At 41.8% G+C, this 18,154-nt stretch overlaps 1 protein-coding gene across 1 annotated transcript in view; it reads right to left on the reverse strand.

Annotated features, from left to right (window-relative positions):
* Positions 1-2,078: 2,078 nt before the first annotated feature.
* Positions 2,079-18,154, reverse strand: part of ell (elongation factor RNA polymerase II) — a 33,895-nt gene continuing 17,819 nt past the window's right edge. Inside the window, 11 exon segments of the mRNA XM_018667362.2 lie at positions 2,079-4,925; positions 5,017-5,061; positions 5,179-5,350; positions 6,621-6,687; positions 7,134-7,422; positions 7,424-7,753; positions 9,336-9,417; positions 12,419-12,543; positions 12,693-12,943; positions 14,245-14,408; positions 15,783-15,904. Of these exon segments, the coding sequence (XP_018522878.1) occupies positions 4,821-4,925; positions 5,017-5,061; positions 5,179-5,350; positions 6,621-6,687; positions 7,134-7,422; positions 7,424-7,753; positions 9,336-9,417; positions 12,419-12,543; positions 12,693-12,943; positions 14,245-14,408; positions 15,783-15,904 (1,752 nt within the window). The 3' untranslated portion in view covers positions 2,079-4,820.

The following is an 18,154-nucleotide window of genomic DNA, read 5'->3' on the forward strand; positions in this document are numbered from 1 at the left end:
GCAACCATTTTATTAGAAGTGCATGAATGGCTCAGTGAAAACAAGTGCAAACTGACCTGCTATGGAATCCTGACTTATTTATTTATGGTATTTATTGAAAGCATACAAAATAGCTCTAAAACAAGGCGGTGCCAGCAACAAGATGAGCTGTGAGGGTGATACAATCCTCCCCCTGTTAGAAGTGACACTCAAGGTCATGACAGTGAATATGAAGCTGGAATACTCAGAACTGTGAGCTGTCGATGAAGAATCATTCACTGTCCCACGCTGAGATACTGGGACGCAGGCTCCGTAACGAGACACAGCCGACTGCGCTGAGAGATGCCGCAGTACCAACGACAGATAATCAAGACGATAAACTCAAATGTCAGGGCACTTTTAGTCAGTTGTACCAAGTGTGTGGGAGGACTGCAGACTGTTAATGAGAAGTGCACCACTCATTTCAAACAGCATTGTTCTGAGATAATAAAAGCAGAGATATGGGGAAATTGAGATTAATCACACTTCTTTCTGGGACCTAAAAGCACAACAGACCTGGTTATTGCACTGTGCTTACAATGCTCACCTCCTCCTCTTTGCTAAATTAATTTGCTGTGTCATGTTTTATTGATCACATTTCTTTTAAATGTGACAATACAAAGGTTGTTTTTTTCACACAAATGTGTGTCCTTGTTTGGTCTTCTGTCTGCTTGTCACAAAGTTGCCAAGCTTCCCACAATTCAGGTGCCAAGAGTCGGAAATATTTCACTCTCAGCAGCCTACACGTATGAGGCCAGTGCTAGCTTTTTCTGTGGCTGAATGCAGGGAGGTGCAGGTTGGACAGACAGATGTAGGCACTGTGGATAAACTTCCAAATGAGCCATTTTACTTGAATCTATTACAAAATGTCCTAATGTCTAATACACCAACCTCTTACCTCAAATTATTGACTGACCTTTATTTCAACCGTGGCCTACATTTTCACATTAAGGCAGTGACCTGCTCTGTTAGCATAGAATCTAAATACAACCAGACCTCTCTCTCTCCGTTTCACTGCTAAAATCCAGACAATTTAAATCTTGTCTGACTAGCACAACCCCTGGAAACACAGAGGAGGGGGAGGGAGAACTCTCAGTTTCTCCGCCGTGTGTGTAAACATGTCATATACGCTGCTGTATGTTGAGGGAGAGGGAGAAGGTGGGCAGCCCGCCACAGTGAACTCGCTGACCGGGCCCCCCTCCAGCTCCCTGAGCAGCGCTGAGGCCAACTTTGGGATGGGAGCCAGTAGCAGCATAGCGAGGCTCAGGCACAGCTCAGCCCAGCCAACTGGAACGCAGTCGCTATGTAGATTTCTGGGATCTTTCACAGTGTGTCAGATTACACCGAAGCCCCTGTCCTCCTCTGTTGCCTTGCCGGAGCATCTTCTGCTCACGCTGCCATGCCAGGGCCTTTTTTGGAATCCGCATTTCAGCCCAAGGCACAGGCTTGGCCTTAAACAACACACATTCACAGGATTAGAAGAGGATGCACATTTAGAAAACAACACTCTGGTATAGACTACATAAATGTTGACTTCTTTTTCCCACCATTCCCTCGCAATCAGACCGATTACTGAAGGCGTCACTGACCACAGATAGGTTTACCTCTGAGGAGAAACAATGCATGCTGGGGAAATGAGAGGGATCACAATGTTTCTTTTCAATTTGCTGCTTTCTTGAACAAAAACAAGGTGTGCCAAACAATGTGTGGAGGCCTTGTAAACCGTGTGAAACTGCTGCCATCTACAGGACATTCTCCTCACTACATGCATCAGTAATTGTAAACAAATGTTAGAATACTGAAAAGTCCATTGAGCAGAAATGGAAAAAGACAATGAAAGCTCTATCAAACACAGCAGTGTCTCATTTAGGATCATTTCAGGGAATGGTGCACACGAACATGACCTCTGCAGTGCTTCCAAAGAGCAGTTTTGGGGGCTAAAAATAGATATTTCGTCTACTTGATGAGGGAAAAAAACATCAAGATACAATCCTATGTTACGTATACATCACAAAACAACAATGAGATTCTTCATCATAATAACTGACAGCAACAACCGGTTCAGAATTTCACAAATAAGGATTTTAAAGAATTTTATTGAAACAAAGATCAATTTCAGTCCCAGTCCCTTATGGTTTTCAAAAAGCGTGCTTTGGGTTTTAGCGCCAACATTTCATGACTCTTCTCCAAAGCCCTCTTTGCTTATACAGCAGCATGTATATACTCAGAGAAAAGAAAAAAAAAACCCTATACAACAGGTCATTTTGGCACAATCAACTCATACAATGGTATTCCTGTGCTGGCATTTCATTACTTTCAAACAGTTTGCTCTCTGTCTGAGCAAAATGCATTTACTCATGAGCTCGTTCACAATGGATTTTGACCGTAACAGAGGTGTAATACAGTAAATCATGTCAGAATGTTTCTAGAAAACAAGATAAATACAGTGAGAATGGATGAAAAGTGTCTTTCTTGATAAAGGTTGCAGTACTGGGCGATGCTGAGTTGATTCTGGTGACGTTAACGTTTGTGTCTCCTCCCGCCCCCAGACGTCATCCAGTCCCAACCAGACCCGGTCTCAGCCACGACCAACACAGCATTGTTGTGGTGAGTCTCGGAGCACTGGCCTTAATGTAGTGTTTGAAATTGGAGAGTGATATAATCTGAAACCTGACATTACATTAAAACACCTAGTCATGCAAATCCCATCTGAAGTAAAGGAGCCTCTGACTCTGACTTCTCACAAGAAAACACTGAGAAAGTTTCCACTGGATGATGAATTATATGGACAAAAGAAATGATAACAGAAAGTAGAGAATACTGTGACATGTTCCTTTGCCAACATTTGGTAGAGCGTTTTGTTTCATCCCACTCAGTAAGCACTTTGGTATACATGCTGGTCAGAGCCATGTCTTATGATTACATACTAACTCGGTTGGACTAGGCCTTTTGCTTGGACTCTGATATCCTTGGGCAGTTTTTTTTTTCAAGTAAAGATACAAAGACTGTTCGTTGTAACACATTCATAAAGCATGCACTCTGGTGGACAAAGAGAAAAGTGTCATTTGGACAAAACTCCCAGGTAACAGCAAGATCAGGAGAAAAAGTGCTGATTTTTCATATTCACATAAAAAGATCGATATAAGAAATGCATTCGCTAACTTGACTCGACTTCTGATACAGCATTTCTAATTTGTCTTTTCGGATACGTTGAGTGGATCCGTCTCTCGATGCGACACTCCTCGGGGAGGAGGAGCCGATCCAGGGGAGATGAAATGTTTTTGCATCATCCTCCGCCGAATATCTGACATCACATTTGAAAAAGGCAAAGAGTGGTCACATGTGAGCATTCCTTCTCTGAACAGGAGGTCCATCGGGGCTCCACTCAGAAGATGATCAAGGATGGCTTCATCTTAACAGTCGTCTTGAATGGACTACCGTGTTGGGTCGATGAGCAGACGAAAGCAAACCAAAAAAACCTGATCCTCTGATAGACACTGTAAACACTGTTGTTTTAACATAACTAAAATTGGCAAGGATGGTGAAGAGATATCAGATCTGTGGTATCAACCTAAACACTTTGAAGATGAAAAGAAAAAAGCCTGCAGATCTGAATCGCCTGTCTGCATCATCTTACAATTAGAGGATGTTCCATAGCGTGAATGAAAAGTAGAGCTGGCGATGAACTCTTCAGATAACTTTGAATACTGCTATTGCTACAAAAGCCATCACAAACTAAATCGGAAAGACAACCAATTAAGAGATTAATATAGATGAACCATAACTGAAGACCACTGCTGCAACTGGTGAATGAGCAGCGCAGCTCGTCGTGACTGAGTGAGGAGACCGTGTTCAGGAGAAAAATATACAGCTCTAGACTGACTGGAAACTTTCACTCGTCCCCCCTTGTTAAGACATCTGCACATGATTTTTAGAAAAGAAAAGCCAAGCGCACAAACCTGCGTCTGACTGTGTGCATTTAGAGGCATCGTTTTGATTTAATCAATAGCAAATATCTGCATCTCTTTAAAAGAGAGGGAAAAAAAAAACTTAACGCCAACAGATTGACAATTAGATGGGCAAGGCAGCTTCTGAAGAAAATACTGGCTGACATTCAAGATGTGAGGACAAATAAGAGAGAGACAGCTTTTAAGTACTGGTATTGAGGAGTGTAAAACAGACTCATTCCCCCCAGTTAAGTGTCAAAAATAAATAAAAAGAAAGACAGAGATATAAACTGAACATCACAACCATTCGTTTCAGTATATGGGGAAAACTGATAATATCATTAAATTAATTTTTCTTTACTCAAAAACAAATGAGTTGCTTTTGGCGTACAATCTGCAGTTTTCGGCTCAGTGTCCCCTTCCCTCCAGTTTCAAAAGCAGGAAAAGATTATTTGGATGTTTCCCCAAGAAAATGGGAAACCATCCACGTTTTTGACTCTTTCAGACCTCTGTGCACTATAAGGGTGGGCTGTTGAGAAAAAACAAAGCCACACAGAACTTTTCTTTCTGGAATGCATTGTAACTACACAGATGGGCCTGGCCACACCAGGCGCAGCCCCATCTTCCAAAAAGAGAAGGGGGAAAAAAAAAAAAAAAAACAAAGGAAAGGAAAGAGAGAAAAAGATCATGTGTCCTGCTCAGTCCTCACTAGAGCCTTTGGCCCCAATGAGGGAAATACTCCCTTCATGGCATTTTTCATGAGAACATTTCTTTTTAGCACAAGCGGAATCCAGAGTTTTCCTTTATCTGCTTGGTTTCCAGAGATAACAGGGAAACAATGTCTAATAACTACTTTTAAAGTTGCTGTTGATCGTACTCTGCAATAAGTCTCTTTATATGTGCCAGTTTGTTGTGTAGATATTCACAGCGGTTCTTCTCTTGGCTATAGTTTGGATTAGTCTGCAAGGGATATGAAAAAACACAAGTCACAGTACGATCAACTACTCAGATACCTTATGCGGCTGAAATCAGTTAAAGCAGAAAAGCTTACCTTTTTTATTTTATGATATTCTTGAAGTATCTGATTGTGGATTGTCTGTGAAGAGAGACATGAAAAGGGCAACTGATGTGAATAAACTGAGGCGTTTTTATTAGTTCTCTGATATTTCCTAACAAAAGCAGCAGATTTATGAGCAGCCTTTAGGGAATCTACCTTGTACTTGTCTGTGCCTTGTTGGAGTTGTTTGAGCTCATTGTCAAGCACAGTGAACTGCCGGGTGATGCCCTCTATCCGAGCATGCAGACCCCGGTACTCACTGTACTCGGCGTTGAAATCGTTTTTATACCTCTGACGCTGCTCTGGAGAGCCAATTACTGTGTACTTCCTAGGAGGGGGATAAGAGAAAAAGGTAATGAATTACGGTGGCCCCTGACGAAAAACCTGAAACATCAATGGAGGTGCACTCAAAATGCAGAAATGCAACAAAAACACATACAAACACTGAAAATGCATGAAACGCAACAAGAACAGCTACACCAACGTGCTTCAGGACGCTGGGTGTTGAACTTGATCTGGATCAACGGGAACGTCATACAGACACTTTTGCTTTTGTATCTCACCTAACCATTTCTTAAGTTTAGATATTTTTGCAGGGGGAGAGTAAATATTTAGATTTCGAATGTGGTCAGTTAATTCAAATAATGTTGGTTTGGAAATTTGCAATGCAGCGTTTTCAGAGTTGTGAGGACCGGCCAGTGGTCGCAGCAGCTTACAGTCTGACTCCTGAGATGCCCAACAGTCTTACCCCAGCAAGACCTTTAGTAATTTACCACAGGCTCTACTGACTGCAGCACTTTGTAATTTGTAATCCAGACACATCACCACGGTTCATTGAAGATAAATAGAATATTAACAAAGGTAGTGTGAGCAATGTCTGCATCTTTCACATAAATTACAAATTGGGTAACAGGTAAATGTTTTATGACACTCGCATTTTTTTTTTTTTTCCCACTGAAAACGTCAGTTTAGTCTCATTGCAATTTGCCCAAATCAAGCCCAACACACCCCCTGGTGTCCTGGAGCACTTCTAATGTAGCAACTCTTGTTGCATGTGTTTCCATATTAGTTGCATTTCTGGATTTGTACTGTATTTGTCGTTTCCCTTACTGTAGACAGAGAGAAAGAGGAAAATGTGATGATTCTCAGGCAAGTTCTGGAATCATAATCTGATTTATGGATGTGGATTCATAATGGACGTGGGAAATACTGATATCCTCGGAAAGTGTAAGTAACACTAAAAATTGACACAATTGAATTGTGTCTTTGAGTTCACATTTGACTGAGTTATAATTCAGAAGGAGTATGAATTCTGTCACAAATTGGCAGTCAGATAACAGGGGTTTTAAAATACCTTAATTGCCTATTTGAGCTGTGTCTCACAGCAGCTACTTTGACTTCAGGTTAGCGGGCAAAATTACAATAACTAACTTACCCAATGTTTTTAGAACCCGGGAAGCACCTATTCCTTGCACCTCCCTCTCCAATGTTATAAACAACAAACAAATCCATAGCATCCACAAACAAAACAATAAATCTAAGGAGAATCCAAACTTTTAGCCAGCAGATCTACTGAGACCTAAAAATGTTATACTCACAATAAATAGTCTGCCACCTCAGGTGATGATGAAGGAATACTGGTACTGTTGCACATTCCATTCAGATCTAAAACAAGGTCACACAGAAAATGGCATTAATCTGAATATGTTATCTTTGCTGTCTCTCTGTGTAAAAACTGCTGTAGTGCAACTGCAATGGCAACACAGCAAAAAGATCATTCATTATAATTAGTTACTGTTTACATCATTAATCTTTGAAATGTGTAATCCCCTAATGATGCTACCTGCCAGTTGGATTCACAGGTGTCTATTTGAGGTAACTGAATGCATAAAGCTGAACAGCAGGGGTCTCCGTTTAATCAGTGAGTCACATACTGGTCCCATGATGCATCTCCTACTCAGTGATGACTAACTAGTGTCTATCTACATATGAAGTACTACTTTTATTCAGAAATCTCTTATCTGATGTAAGAGCTGTGAAACTGGTTTTCAGTAAATAAAGACAATTTGTGCATGAGAAAAAGCTGATCTCAGTGTGCCTGCAGCTCTCACCTGTGCTTTTGTGTGGAATACTGTTGCTTTTGAGGTTTCCTGGGCTCATCTCACAGGCTCTATTAGGTTCAGGCACACGCTCTTCGCGACTCTTCCTCTCCTTCTCTGTTTCTTGCCCCTTTTCTCTCTCCCTCTCCCTGTCTTTGCTCTTCTCCTTGTCTTTATGCTTTTTCGACTTCTTCCTGGACTTGCTGTTGACGGATGAAAGGTTCTTGTCCCGAGGGTTGTCCAGGACCGTGTGCCCAGGAGATGATGTGCCGATGCTGGGTGTGGAAACCACTGTTGACACAGGAGAAGAGCGAGGGAGGTTGGCTGAGCCTCTCGGACACTGCTGTTTCCTGAGAGTCACAGTCTCTCCCGTTGTGGCTGGAGTCATTGCTGACGTCCGACAGAGCTTCGAAAGGACGAGGGATGTCCAGCACGGGGAGCTGCTGGGAGCTGGATGTCATGCCGCCGTCTGACGCAGAAACCACTCCTGCCTGCGCTCCTCCTGTCTCTCCTCTCCCATTGGAGGAGCTGAGCTTGCCATTAACTGGGGCTGTTGCAGCCTTGCTGGCGAGGTGTGATATCCTGGGCTTCTTGTTGACAAGAGGGTCGATGAAGTCCGCAGCAGGCCGTTTCTGGCGGAAAAATTGCAGTTTTAGTAGCAGAACTTAAGACAGGGTTTAATATGAATTCAGTTCACCTCAAAGTGAGCGAGTGGGGACGCTGCAGTCCTGGTCAGAGCAAATAAAAATGGTCTGAACTGTGGAGGACAACGGAGGGGAGGATTCTAGTACAAACATATATATAGCAACACAAAGAGAGAGTATAAGAGGAGGAATATTCTCAGAGGCACTGAGACTATGATGACTGTGCTGGCTTTTCACAATACCAGGGATTACATTACAGACATACCCTGTTTGACCCAGCCTGCACTAATGTCTTTGGGAGTGGCTGACCCAATCACTGTGTGTCCCAACAGAAGACTGGCACTCTGAAACAACAGCCAGAATCAATTCAGAGTACTGTTTGGGCCTGTTAGGCTCTTTAAACTATTACCACACGAAGCATGGATTAGAATATTTATCTTAATTTTAAACCTCCATTCACACTAAGTTGTCATTCTTTAACACTGTTTTTCTTTGATCACAAGTCAGCTGTAATGAAAACTCACTTGAGATGGAGGAGAGATTTTAACTTTTGTTTTTGCTTTAAGTCTGAATGGAAAACTTGTTCTCTCTGGAAATTAAATGCCAGCTGGGACAGACGTTAGTTTTATTCATCCTAGCATGGACATAGTCTTGCCCCATTTGCCTTGCAGTAATACCTGATCCACCCCTCACCTATCTGTCTATCGGTTTACATACAACTTTGTCTGCTGTTTTTCTTTTTACACCACTTGAATCTAAAAAAGGAGTCTGGGGTGCTGTTTGTTTGTGAGTTTGTGTACTGAGGGAGGGAGCAGAGAGGAAGGGGCATACAGTAGGTGTCTGAGGGAGAAGAACCTGAGAGGAAGGAGCTATTAATATAACAGAGCAGCTCCTCCTCCCACTACCTAATGGAAGTGTAAACAATGGATAAACTCAAAAACCTGGACTGACCTAAAAAGAGAGCAGCAGGAGGAGGAATATGAAAAAAAAAATTAATTGGGCAATGAGGAGTGAAGATGAGTGTCACTAATATGAGGTGTACAGTGGAGGTTTAGTTTTCGGTTTAGAAACAAAGCTTTAGTACATGTGCAACCACTGTATACATGTTCAAAAGTTCTTGAAGAGCTCACAACAACCAGTTCAGAAAACAAGGTCTGAAAGTGAAAGTCAAGGAGACAGAAAGGAAACACAAATCAGTTTAGAGGGAGAAAGAAAGAATTTAGAAAGACCCTCTCTGGGGAACACCAGAAACCACCAGACTGCAGGGACAACCCAAGTCAGTACGCTGCAGTCTTTGGTAAACTGGTGGGGAAAAAATAATCCAGTACACATCTTTAGAATGGCCCATTCCCCTGCCATTTCTACTGGATCAGCTGGAGGGCAGCTGAGGGCAAACTAGCTCTGGTCAAAGATTAGCTATGCAAAGTGTATTTACACACTTTACACTGAATTAACATCAAGCAGTTTCAGAGTCTTGAAACTAAAATATCATCATGAAAATACCCACTATCCAAATGTATGACCACAGTAATACACTTATTATTATACGGGTAGAGAAGAGGAAGCTCACCTGAGAGGGCGAGCTGCTGGCCAGCTCTTTGGGGGGGCTCTCCGGTGGAGGGGCAGAGCTGTTCTGGGCCTGGCACTGTTTCCTGAGAGTGAAACACACACACACACACACACACACACACACACACACACACACACACACACACACACACACACACACACACACAAAGTAAAGAAAAAGAAAAAGCATGATTTCATTTCTGCATTTCAACTATCCGTTAACAAGTGTCACAGCATTACTAGTCAAAAAATGCAGCAACACTAGGGGCTTCAATTAGATCTAATAATTCTTCCAGTCTAAGTTTTTCTAACTTATTTGACCAGACAATTGAGGATGTTCCAGATCGGTTTTATTTGCAGTGATTTATACTCCAAGAAATGAGGCTCAGGCAAATGATCCAAACTATGTAGCTGTCATTTCTTCACTGACAAGCTAATTCTACAGATGTATGAGGGCATTAAAAACAAGCTACAACAGTTGCTTTGTGAGGCTGAGATGGTCGCTATGACAACTGAGTGAAGGAGGAGCTACTTGACAGAGCAGCATTTTATCATAACACTTCACACACATACTCTTAAAACATGAACAAGGAAACATTTCAGTAATTAAATGTGTAAAAATCTCCTACCAGTTTTATAGTCTTCAGTGTTTATTTTGGAACACTGAAAGCATAATTTCGTTTTTCTTTCTCTGTGGGAGAAAACATTTCCATGCTTCTTTAATGGTTGAACAATTCTGGCAGCTAGTTCGAGACAAGTGAGAAAGTGGCATGACACTCCACAGTGACAGAGAGAAAGTGAAAGAGAGAGAATATGGTACTGCAGCTCACTTTGGGTACGGATGTTGTTTGGTGTGGTTTTGCAGACAATATGCACACTACAAAGTTGACTAAAGGCCCTTTAAATGAGATCAGGAACGTAATCCATTTGTTTTCATACCACTATATATCTCTGCCCACCTCCACAAAAGTCTTGACTGACTGCACTATTCACACCTGTGTTTGAACTTGGCTGATGTGAACACAAGTGGACAAGTAACATCTTAGTGACCAGTGTGAACAGAGCTTCAAGATTTATGATGATGCATGAAGCTCTGACCTCATTATGTGCCAGATTAATCTGTCATATGGAAGCAGTGTCAAAATAAAAGAGCTGTACCAATACACAGCTGTACAAACAAGATAACCAACACAACCAAGACAAAGCTAAGTCTTAGCATGACAGCCAACTTACAGATGAAATCTTTTTTAATACATAACCAAAGTCAGTCTGCTTGCTTGAACAGACAGTTCTAGCTCTGGCCTAAGGATTTATTGATGCAAACAAAGAAGTCACAACAACAAACATGACATTTCAACGTGAAATGTAAAAGAGCACTCAGAGATGTTGCTGCCACAGATGATGACATTATCAGTAGGGGGCAGTTGGATCCACCAAGTCTTGTCAATGCCCCACCCTAGTTCAATCAGGGCGTGAGTGTTTGTGTGCGTGTGTCTGTGGTGGGGACAGTCAGATAGACAGGCAGGAGCTACAAGTAAGACAGCAGGCCGACCGATATGGCTGAACCTTGGACCGGTGCCACCTCACACATAGATCAGCATGTGCTGGAACACTGTTACATCATTTGCGTTCCAATAATGTTGCTGTGCTACTCCTGCGTGACTGACTGCATTAGCTCAAGACTCTGGAGAAGCTGGGGAGGGGGAGGTGATATTAGGTGGGAGGCTATGGTTGTTAGTCAGCTGATCAACTCACAAATAGAGCTCAAAGTACAGTAAAAAACATAGACACACAAATAGGCTCCAAGCATTTGTGGATATGCATGCCTTTGTAAACAAAATACAAGCCAGAAAAACAAATCCATGGGCACTAATGCAAAACAACTGTAATAAATACTACCTTTGTAATATACATATCATTTACACATGTAAATGAGGAAGACAAAATGCTAGAAAAACTTTCAAAAGTCTGTGTAGTGCACAACTCCAATGTCAACACTAGAGCTGCCATTGGAGTTGCACCATAGGTACAATTAAGCTTATCACTATGAATAGGAGCCATTCCTGAGTCCACTACATAAACACAAACTAAGAGCTAAGCATTGCTGCCTGGTCTATATATAGCTAACTGGGAGCTTGCTTTTCCTTAGTGTCCCAGATCCTGAGAAACACGATTTTTCCACTGGGAAGAAGGCCAGCAGCTCATGCTGTCAACAAATACAACACTTAGATGAAATTCAGTGGAGCGCACAGAAATATTCCTGAGGACACACAGACACCTGCCATTCTCACAAACACAATCGGTGGGTTTTACACAAGTTTAGCACATCAATACTTGGGGCTCATATAAATCATGACTGTGAGGACAATGTAAAGTGCACAGAATTCAATCCAAGATAACCTTATATATTCTTATCATGTCTCATATACCATAACCTTAATTGGTTACATGCTGAACATGTCATTCCCTTATAGAGGGAGATTTCTCTACAATGCTGGGCAGCTCTACAATTCTTACATACCAGAGCCATCACCCGGTAGCCTCACTCTCACCACAGAGTCAACATAAACAACAAAACAAGGTATTTTGCAGTTTGCAGTGTCACAAACTTACAACACAACAACCTGAATTGCAGCTTGAGAAAAGTCTACCCAGTTAAAGCAAATGTGATGAAAGTATTAGATATACTAGAGTTATAAAAGAAAAATAAAATTTGTTACTTTGCAATCCACTGCTACAGTGTCAGCTATTGTTGCTCAGAAGCTAAGGGACTTCAGACGGCTGCTGTGCTACGTCACCTAAAAAGACCTATTCAGAAACATTACAAAATAAACTCCCCTAACATTGACACATTAATTCATCAGTCAAAACGAAAATGGACCATTTAGACAACATTAAGCTGATATAAGCATGACTCCTAACAAAACATTGCACATTACACCAATCTTTAAAAAAAATTCTTCACTTAACATGTATTCAATATTTTTAAAATAACTGTTCAGCTCATCTACATTTATGGCTGATGAGAAATCATCAACAGAAGAGAGTGACATGCGGGTGAGTAAATTCACATCTCTGACGTACCTAAACAAGATTCTCTTGAGAAGCTGCTGGTCTCCTTCTGTGTAGCCCGGCCAGTCCTTCTGAATTTCCTTGTACAAAAAGTCCTTCAATGTGAAGGTATTGTCTTTCCCATTCAGGTTTGCCACCTAGGAAATGCAAAAGAGTCCTCGGGTGAGTCTACTACCCTCTGCAGTTTGAGAATAATCAGATGGGATAACTTCACTGTGAGCTGTAAGTGAGTGACTGAAGGTGTATATACTACAGTAAAGAGGGTGTGTGTGTGTGTATGTAAGACCTGTTGCAAGTGGCTGTCCAGGGAGTCTTTGTCTAATTGTGAGAGGCCATCTTTCTGCAACCTCAGGATCAGCTCAGGCTTCTTATAAGGCTTGAGGGCCAGCAGGTGTATGAGGCGCTCTCGGAGCGGCCTGTGCTGAGTCGTGCCTTTCTTTAGCGTACTGCTAGAGATGATGACGGGCCGAGATGTTCTCCGTAGTGGGGCAATGTCCGAGAGGCCAGGTGCCGGTTTCCGGATCTGCACCTTCTTGCCTGAGAGGAGTCACAGAGGTGGAAGAAGAGTACAACAGTATGATAGGGAGTAGGCAGATTCTGTAGATTACAAGGTAAAACAGGTTTTTCTGTTAACCAACTTTTTTTTAGGGCTGCACTTACCGTCCTGTTGTATATAGTTTTTGGTCATTCAATGTTAAATTTAAAACTCTAATTGGGAATAAACTACTGCAGTTTGGTGCAAGGCAAAGGAAAAAGTTTTACTTTACAGCTCATTTACGAGTCGTAATGAGAATTTCAGTTTATGAGAATTTTAATTGCTGGAGGAATTTTGTGAACTGTACTACAATCTCACACTGAAACAAAAGCTCTGGAAGAAAAGGACTCATCAAGTGACATTTTTGGCTGGCACTCAGGGCTTGCTTGTTTTTTAAGAACAGAAAATAAGTGCAATCTCACCAAGACATTTATTTATTTCTGTCAACATCTTTTAACTCAGTGTCTGTTAATGGCTGGGAGAGCTTGCAGATGACTCACAAAAGATGAATCTTTGCTGCTGCCACGTCCACCTGAACTCACCCTCCCATTACAAGCGTCAGCTTTTATCACCTTCTCCCAGTGAGACCTTTTTTCAGGTGATTCAGATTCAGATTAATCTTGTGTTGCCTCCTACTGAGACTGAAACACTGTTTGGTTCCACAGCACAGATGGACTAAACATTTTTGACTCACTGCTGAACAGTGAATAGGGCTTACACTGGATTTCTTTCTTTGCAGGCAATGAGGCAGGGCTGCTGTGGTTTTATACTGCAGCTTGACACGATGTGTTTTACAGTGCAGGTCAGAGACCAAAACAAAAAGTCAGGAAGTTGATGCGTTTTGCCCGGGGACATTTCTGCCTCTTTGTGTTTAGACTACATTCATGGGGTTAGGGAGAAAGAGGATCAGTGTGTATGTGGTGCATTACATGTTTGACCATTGAAGAACCAACTACCATCAAATTCAATAAAGTCCTGGTTACAGATGAGGCATGCTGGCAGTGTGCTGGACCTCTGCCATTCAGCCCCAGACCCAAACAACCTGTCTGGTCCAATGTGAACCCATTCACCAGTGGAGAAAGACTACACAAACACACAGGCTTTTTCAGTGTTTGCAGAGCACAGAAATCCTTCCAGTCTCTATATGCCTGTTAACTTCTAACACCTTTATGGTGTCTAAATGGAAATATCTGTTCCCCATTAACCAAAAACTAACTTATGAAATACTGCGAGTACAAGCCAGTAGCTAAGAAGATGCCTGACTGATCTATGGTACTCATGTGTCATTATTGTGTCTCCTCACCTACGTATCTCCCCCCGGGCTTGATGACGATGGCACTTCTACTGCGAGTCTCCTCCTCAACCTGGGCCATGCTTTCCCTGGCCTTCTGGTAGGAGTCGTCTGTGGCACATACTGTAATCTTGTCTTGGATTCCACCCAAACAATCCAGCTGAATGCTCCCTTCCCTGCCAAAACAAAGAGTAGACGTAGAGAGGAAAACAGGGATAGAGTGACCAGAAGCTTCAGTGGGAAAAGACTGTAAGGGAATTACTACTCATCTTGAAGGGGCTGCATGATTTGTTTGTCAGTTATTTAAAGTAGACCGGAAACAAACCGTTAACATGTCATGGTATTTTAGAGGATATTACTGAATATAAATCCACCACTACAAGTTAATTCTCAGCATTAACCTTAAATCTCTGGCTATTTGTAACAACCCATCCCTTCACTGTGCATTCTTGCACAGATGAGACTGATTAAATACCCAGAGGGCACAGCTATTATTTTTTCAATTTCCATCCGACTGTGGGTTCCCACAGTACGACTTACTGCCGCATCAAATCCCATTCTTTCCTGACTTTCCGGATCTCTTTGATTCGCCTCCACTTTGATGAGGATTTGGCAGAAAATGAGATGGCGCTGGCGCAGTTGGTGGAGGCTGAGCTCTGTCATTTTGGGTTTTTAGACTGGAACTCAAGGTTGATTAGGATCCAGTCAGAGATGTGGATGAACTTCACCTGACCCACTTGTTAAAAATATTTCTGGAGTAATGGGGTCAGAAACTTGACAGTCAGAGAAGCAGAAGAGTTTTGTTGTTCTCGTTCTGTTTTTCTACTTCCTTCCGCTTATACACAGACATCTGGTTCTAGTCATCTGATTGAGTCAGCATTTTTCCGCATATGTTAGGCCAGAGAAAATGTGCAGAATGAGGTTAATGGGCTTGATGCATGGAAGGGGATGGACCGACATCATAAGCAGGTTTTGCGTTGTTGCAGCTGCTACTACAAAAACAGACAACACTTGCAACAAAAGCAAGTGCTACAAATATTTAAGTTAAAGTGTATTTGAACACTTGAGTACTGAATGATTTTAAGTTACACTGAAAACACAGCACAGCAAAAATCTATATTGGAAACTAAAATAATAGCTGTGCGCTAACTTATTGTAACACTGCATATCACCTTTTCACATAGGTTTAATTGAAAATAAACAGGGCAAGTACATCATTTACCATGTGTGTAATGCATCTTTCCATTTAGTAGCTTCTACTTGGAGCCAAAGAGCCCACTGTGTTCATCAGGGGTGCCTGTTAAGCATCTCACTGAGAGGCTTGGTGATTCACCTCAGGTCCTGACTACGTTAAACAAATAGATTGTCTGCCTGCGACCACTCATTAGATAACTCAAGTCCAAAGACTGTTGATTATTTACACAGAGCTCAAAGACAGCACGGTTTGACATTACAGTTAGTAATTTGCATTTCTGAATAAGAAGAATTAGTTGCACATGCTATAAATGAGAGAAGAGTGAAAGTGAGTGAGAGTCAGTGTTGGCTTTCACCTGGTGATGTACTGTTGGATACAGTCAAAACTGCCCTGGGGGTTATCTCTGCCCACATTTGACAGGTAGAAAGTAAACGTTTGCAGTTCACTGGAATTTTCTGACCGTGGTATTGAAATTTTCTGTTGAAGACAAAAAAAGAAAAGCACAGACATATGAAAACAGCACAAAATATCATCGTTCTTAACCATCTATTGTAAAAGTAACACTAGAGAGTAAGGCTTCATGGTATCTTCCTGCTGAATATTTCAAGCAAGTCTGGATTAATTATATTTTATATTGTTTTCCAGGCTTTCAGAAATGTGTGTTTTCTCCTTTGTTTTTATACCTGTACATTATTAACACATTTAGATACTTTCCAGCCAAAGACCAAGAAAGGATGACTGACTGCACTCCACACCCTATCTGTAGATTTATACACACATTTTTCTGTCTGATGTATTGAGTCCTACAAACAAACGTCAGTGCTGTACACCATTAAAAAAAATTTGGCCGTAACCAGGCAAAGCAGTGCATAAGCTTGAGGCATTTTCTTTCTGGCATCAGTAACACTGAAAACCTCACATAATTCAGCTGAAATCCACTGCCTTATCCTCTTCCTACTAGGATACTCTGTGCACTGCAGAGTGTTCTTAATTGTGTTCCCAACGTGTGATTGGAGGGACCACATCTAAATTACTGTAGCAAAAGAACTATGATAGGTATTTTGGCAGTCTCTGGCCTTCAACATTTTCATGCACACCCCATTCCACCCTCATAATTATCTTCCTCCCACACTACAGGTGTAACCTTTAGAAAACTCTGGAGGAAGAGGAGTTAACCACTGTCAACTGGCTGCTAGCCTCCTCACAAACCTCTAATCATCTGCATGCTGTTTGACAGGTGACAACTGGGATGAAGATGCTGCATTTTTTCTTTAAAATACAGTTTGCACTATTAAAGTTGGGCATGGGGTGAAAAGGGTTGAGAGTTTAATGCAGTGTTAAGAAGCATGTCAGTAATCTTCTTAGCAAGCAATGTGAGAGAGAGCACTGGGTGACACTGAAACCTTGCCTTGCCACATTTGAGTCTAGCCATTCCACCTTAAAATAATTTTAACAACCCTATCATTAGAATGTGAATTCAAGACTGAATTAATTTGAAAGGTTCTGAAGAGGAAAAACTCCAGTCAAAGCAGGGTAAGACTGACAGAGAGGGTTGTGTTTCCCGGAGGACCTGGCAGGCAGACCCCTTCTCGGCTCTGGTTTACCTGAGTGTGAACTCAAGTGGCGTCAGAGCCAAGGACTGTACATCACACTGAGCCAGGGTAACAAAAGACAGCTGAGGTTAACATTGAGATGGTTTTGGATCCCCAGTACTGGTCCTCTTGACCAATGAACAGCTCATTGAGAGTGACCTAATCTACATCAGAGGCTGAGCCTATGACTCACTGGCTTCTTCATCAATGCTGTGACTGACATGTAGTCAGACTGTAGGCAGCTCAGCTATGTTTACCTCAACATGTGTGATGATTGTAGGTGGCCAACTATAAATAAATACAATGTCCTTTATTTGCCTTGCTGGAAGACCTGTGCCTTCAGTTATCCATAATACTCCACTTCAGTGTAACATGACACAGACTGCCTACCTTGTAGAGATAAAATAACAACTTTGAAAATAATAACCATTACAGTATGGATTTGCTTTTTGTCACCATCATCGTCACAATTACCATCCTTCCCATGCTTTGCAATGAGCTGACCTCCCTCAGGGTAACAAGATACTTTTAAAATGATACTGTAAGTTCTCAGTGTTCTTACTCTTTACTTTCGATGCAGCTTCAACCCTGTTCCTTAATAACAGTTCTGAATAACCCAGTCACAACAACATTACCAACATATTCAATTTGCTATAAAATGTGGGCTCAGCAAACAGAGAAAAGCAACTCCAGATTTTTTTTTTAAAAATGGGTTACTCCAGCATCATTTAGCCTCCTGCAGTTTAGTGTTTGTTGTATGAGGGTGTTAAAAGCAGCAAAGTCAGTAGCTGTGCCCAGTCGCAAAGGTGAATGCCACATTATAGGAACATAAAACATGATGAAATAGATGTTTTGCGGGAAGAGGAGCAACAGTGCTTCAAGCTCTATTATACTGTGGCATTGAAAGGTATCTATATGTACGGCTGGGACAATTTTAAACTTGAACATACTTTCTGTGAAAATACAGAGGAAGAAGGGAGAAAGGCTGAATACGTGAATCCAGAGATGATTAAGAGGAACTGACTGAAAGGCAAGGCACAGGGGAGTGACTCAGTTGACTCACACTGTAGAGGATGAAAGAGTGAAAAGCATAAGAGGCTCCTCCACACCAAATGGCTCAGGCTTAACAAAGTTG

Source organism: Lates calcarifer, linkage group LG17 (assembly GCF_001640805.2).
Source record: "Lates calcarifer isolate ASB-BC8 linkage group LG17, TLL_Latcal_v3, whole genome shotgun sequence".
Taxonomy (NCBI): Eukaryota; Metazoa; Chordata; class Actinopteri; family Centropomidae; genus Lates; species Lates calcarifer.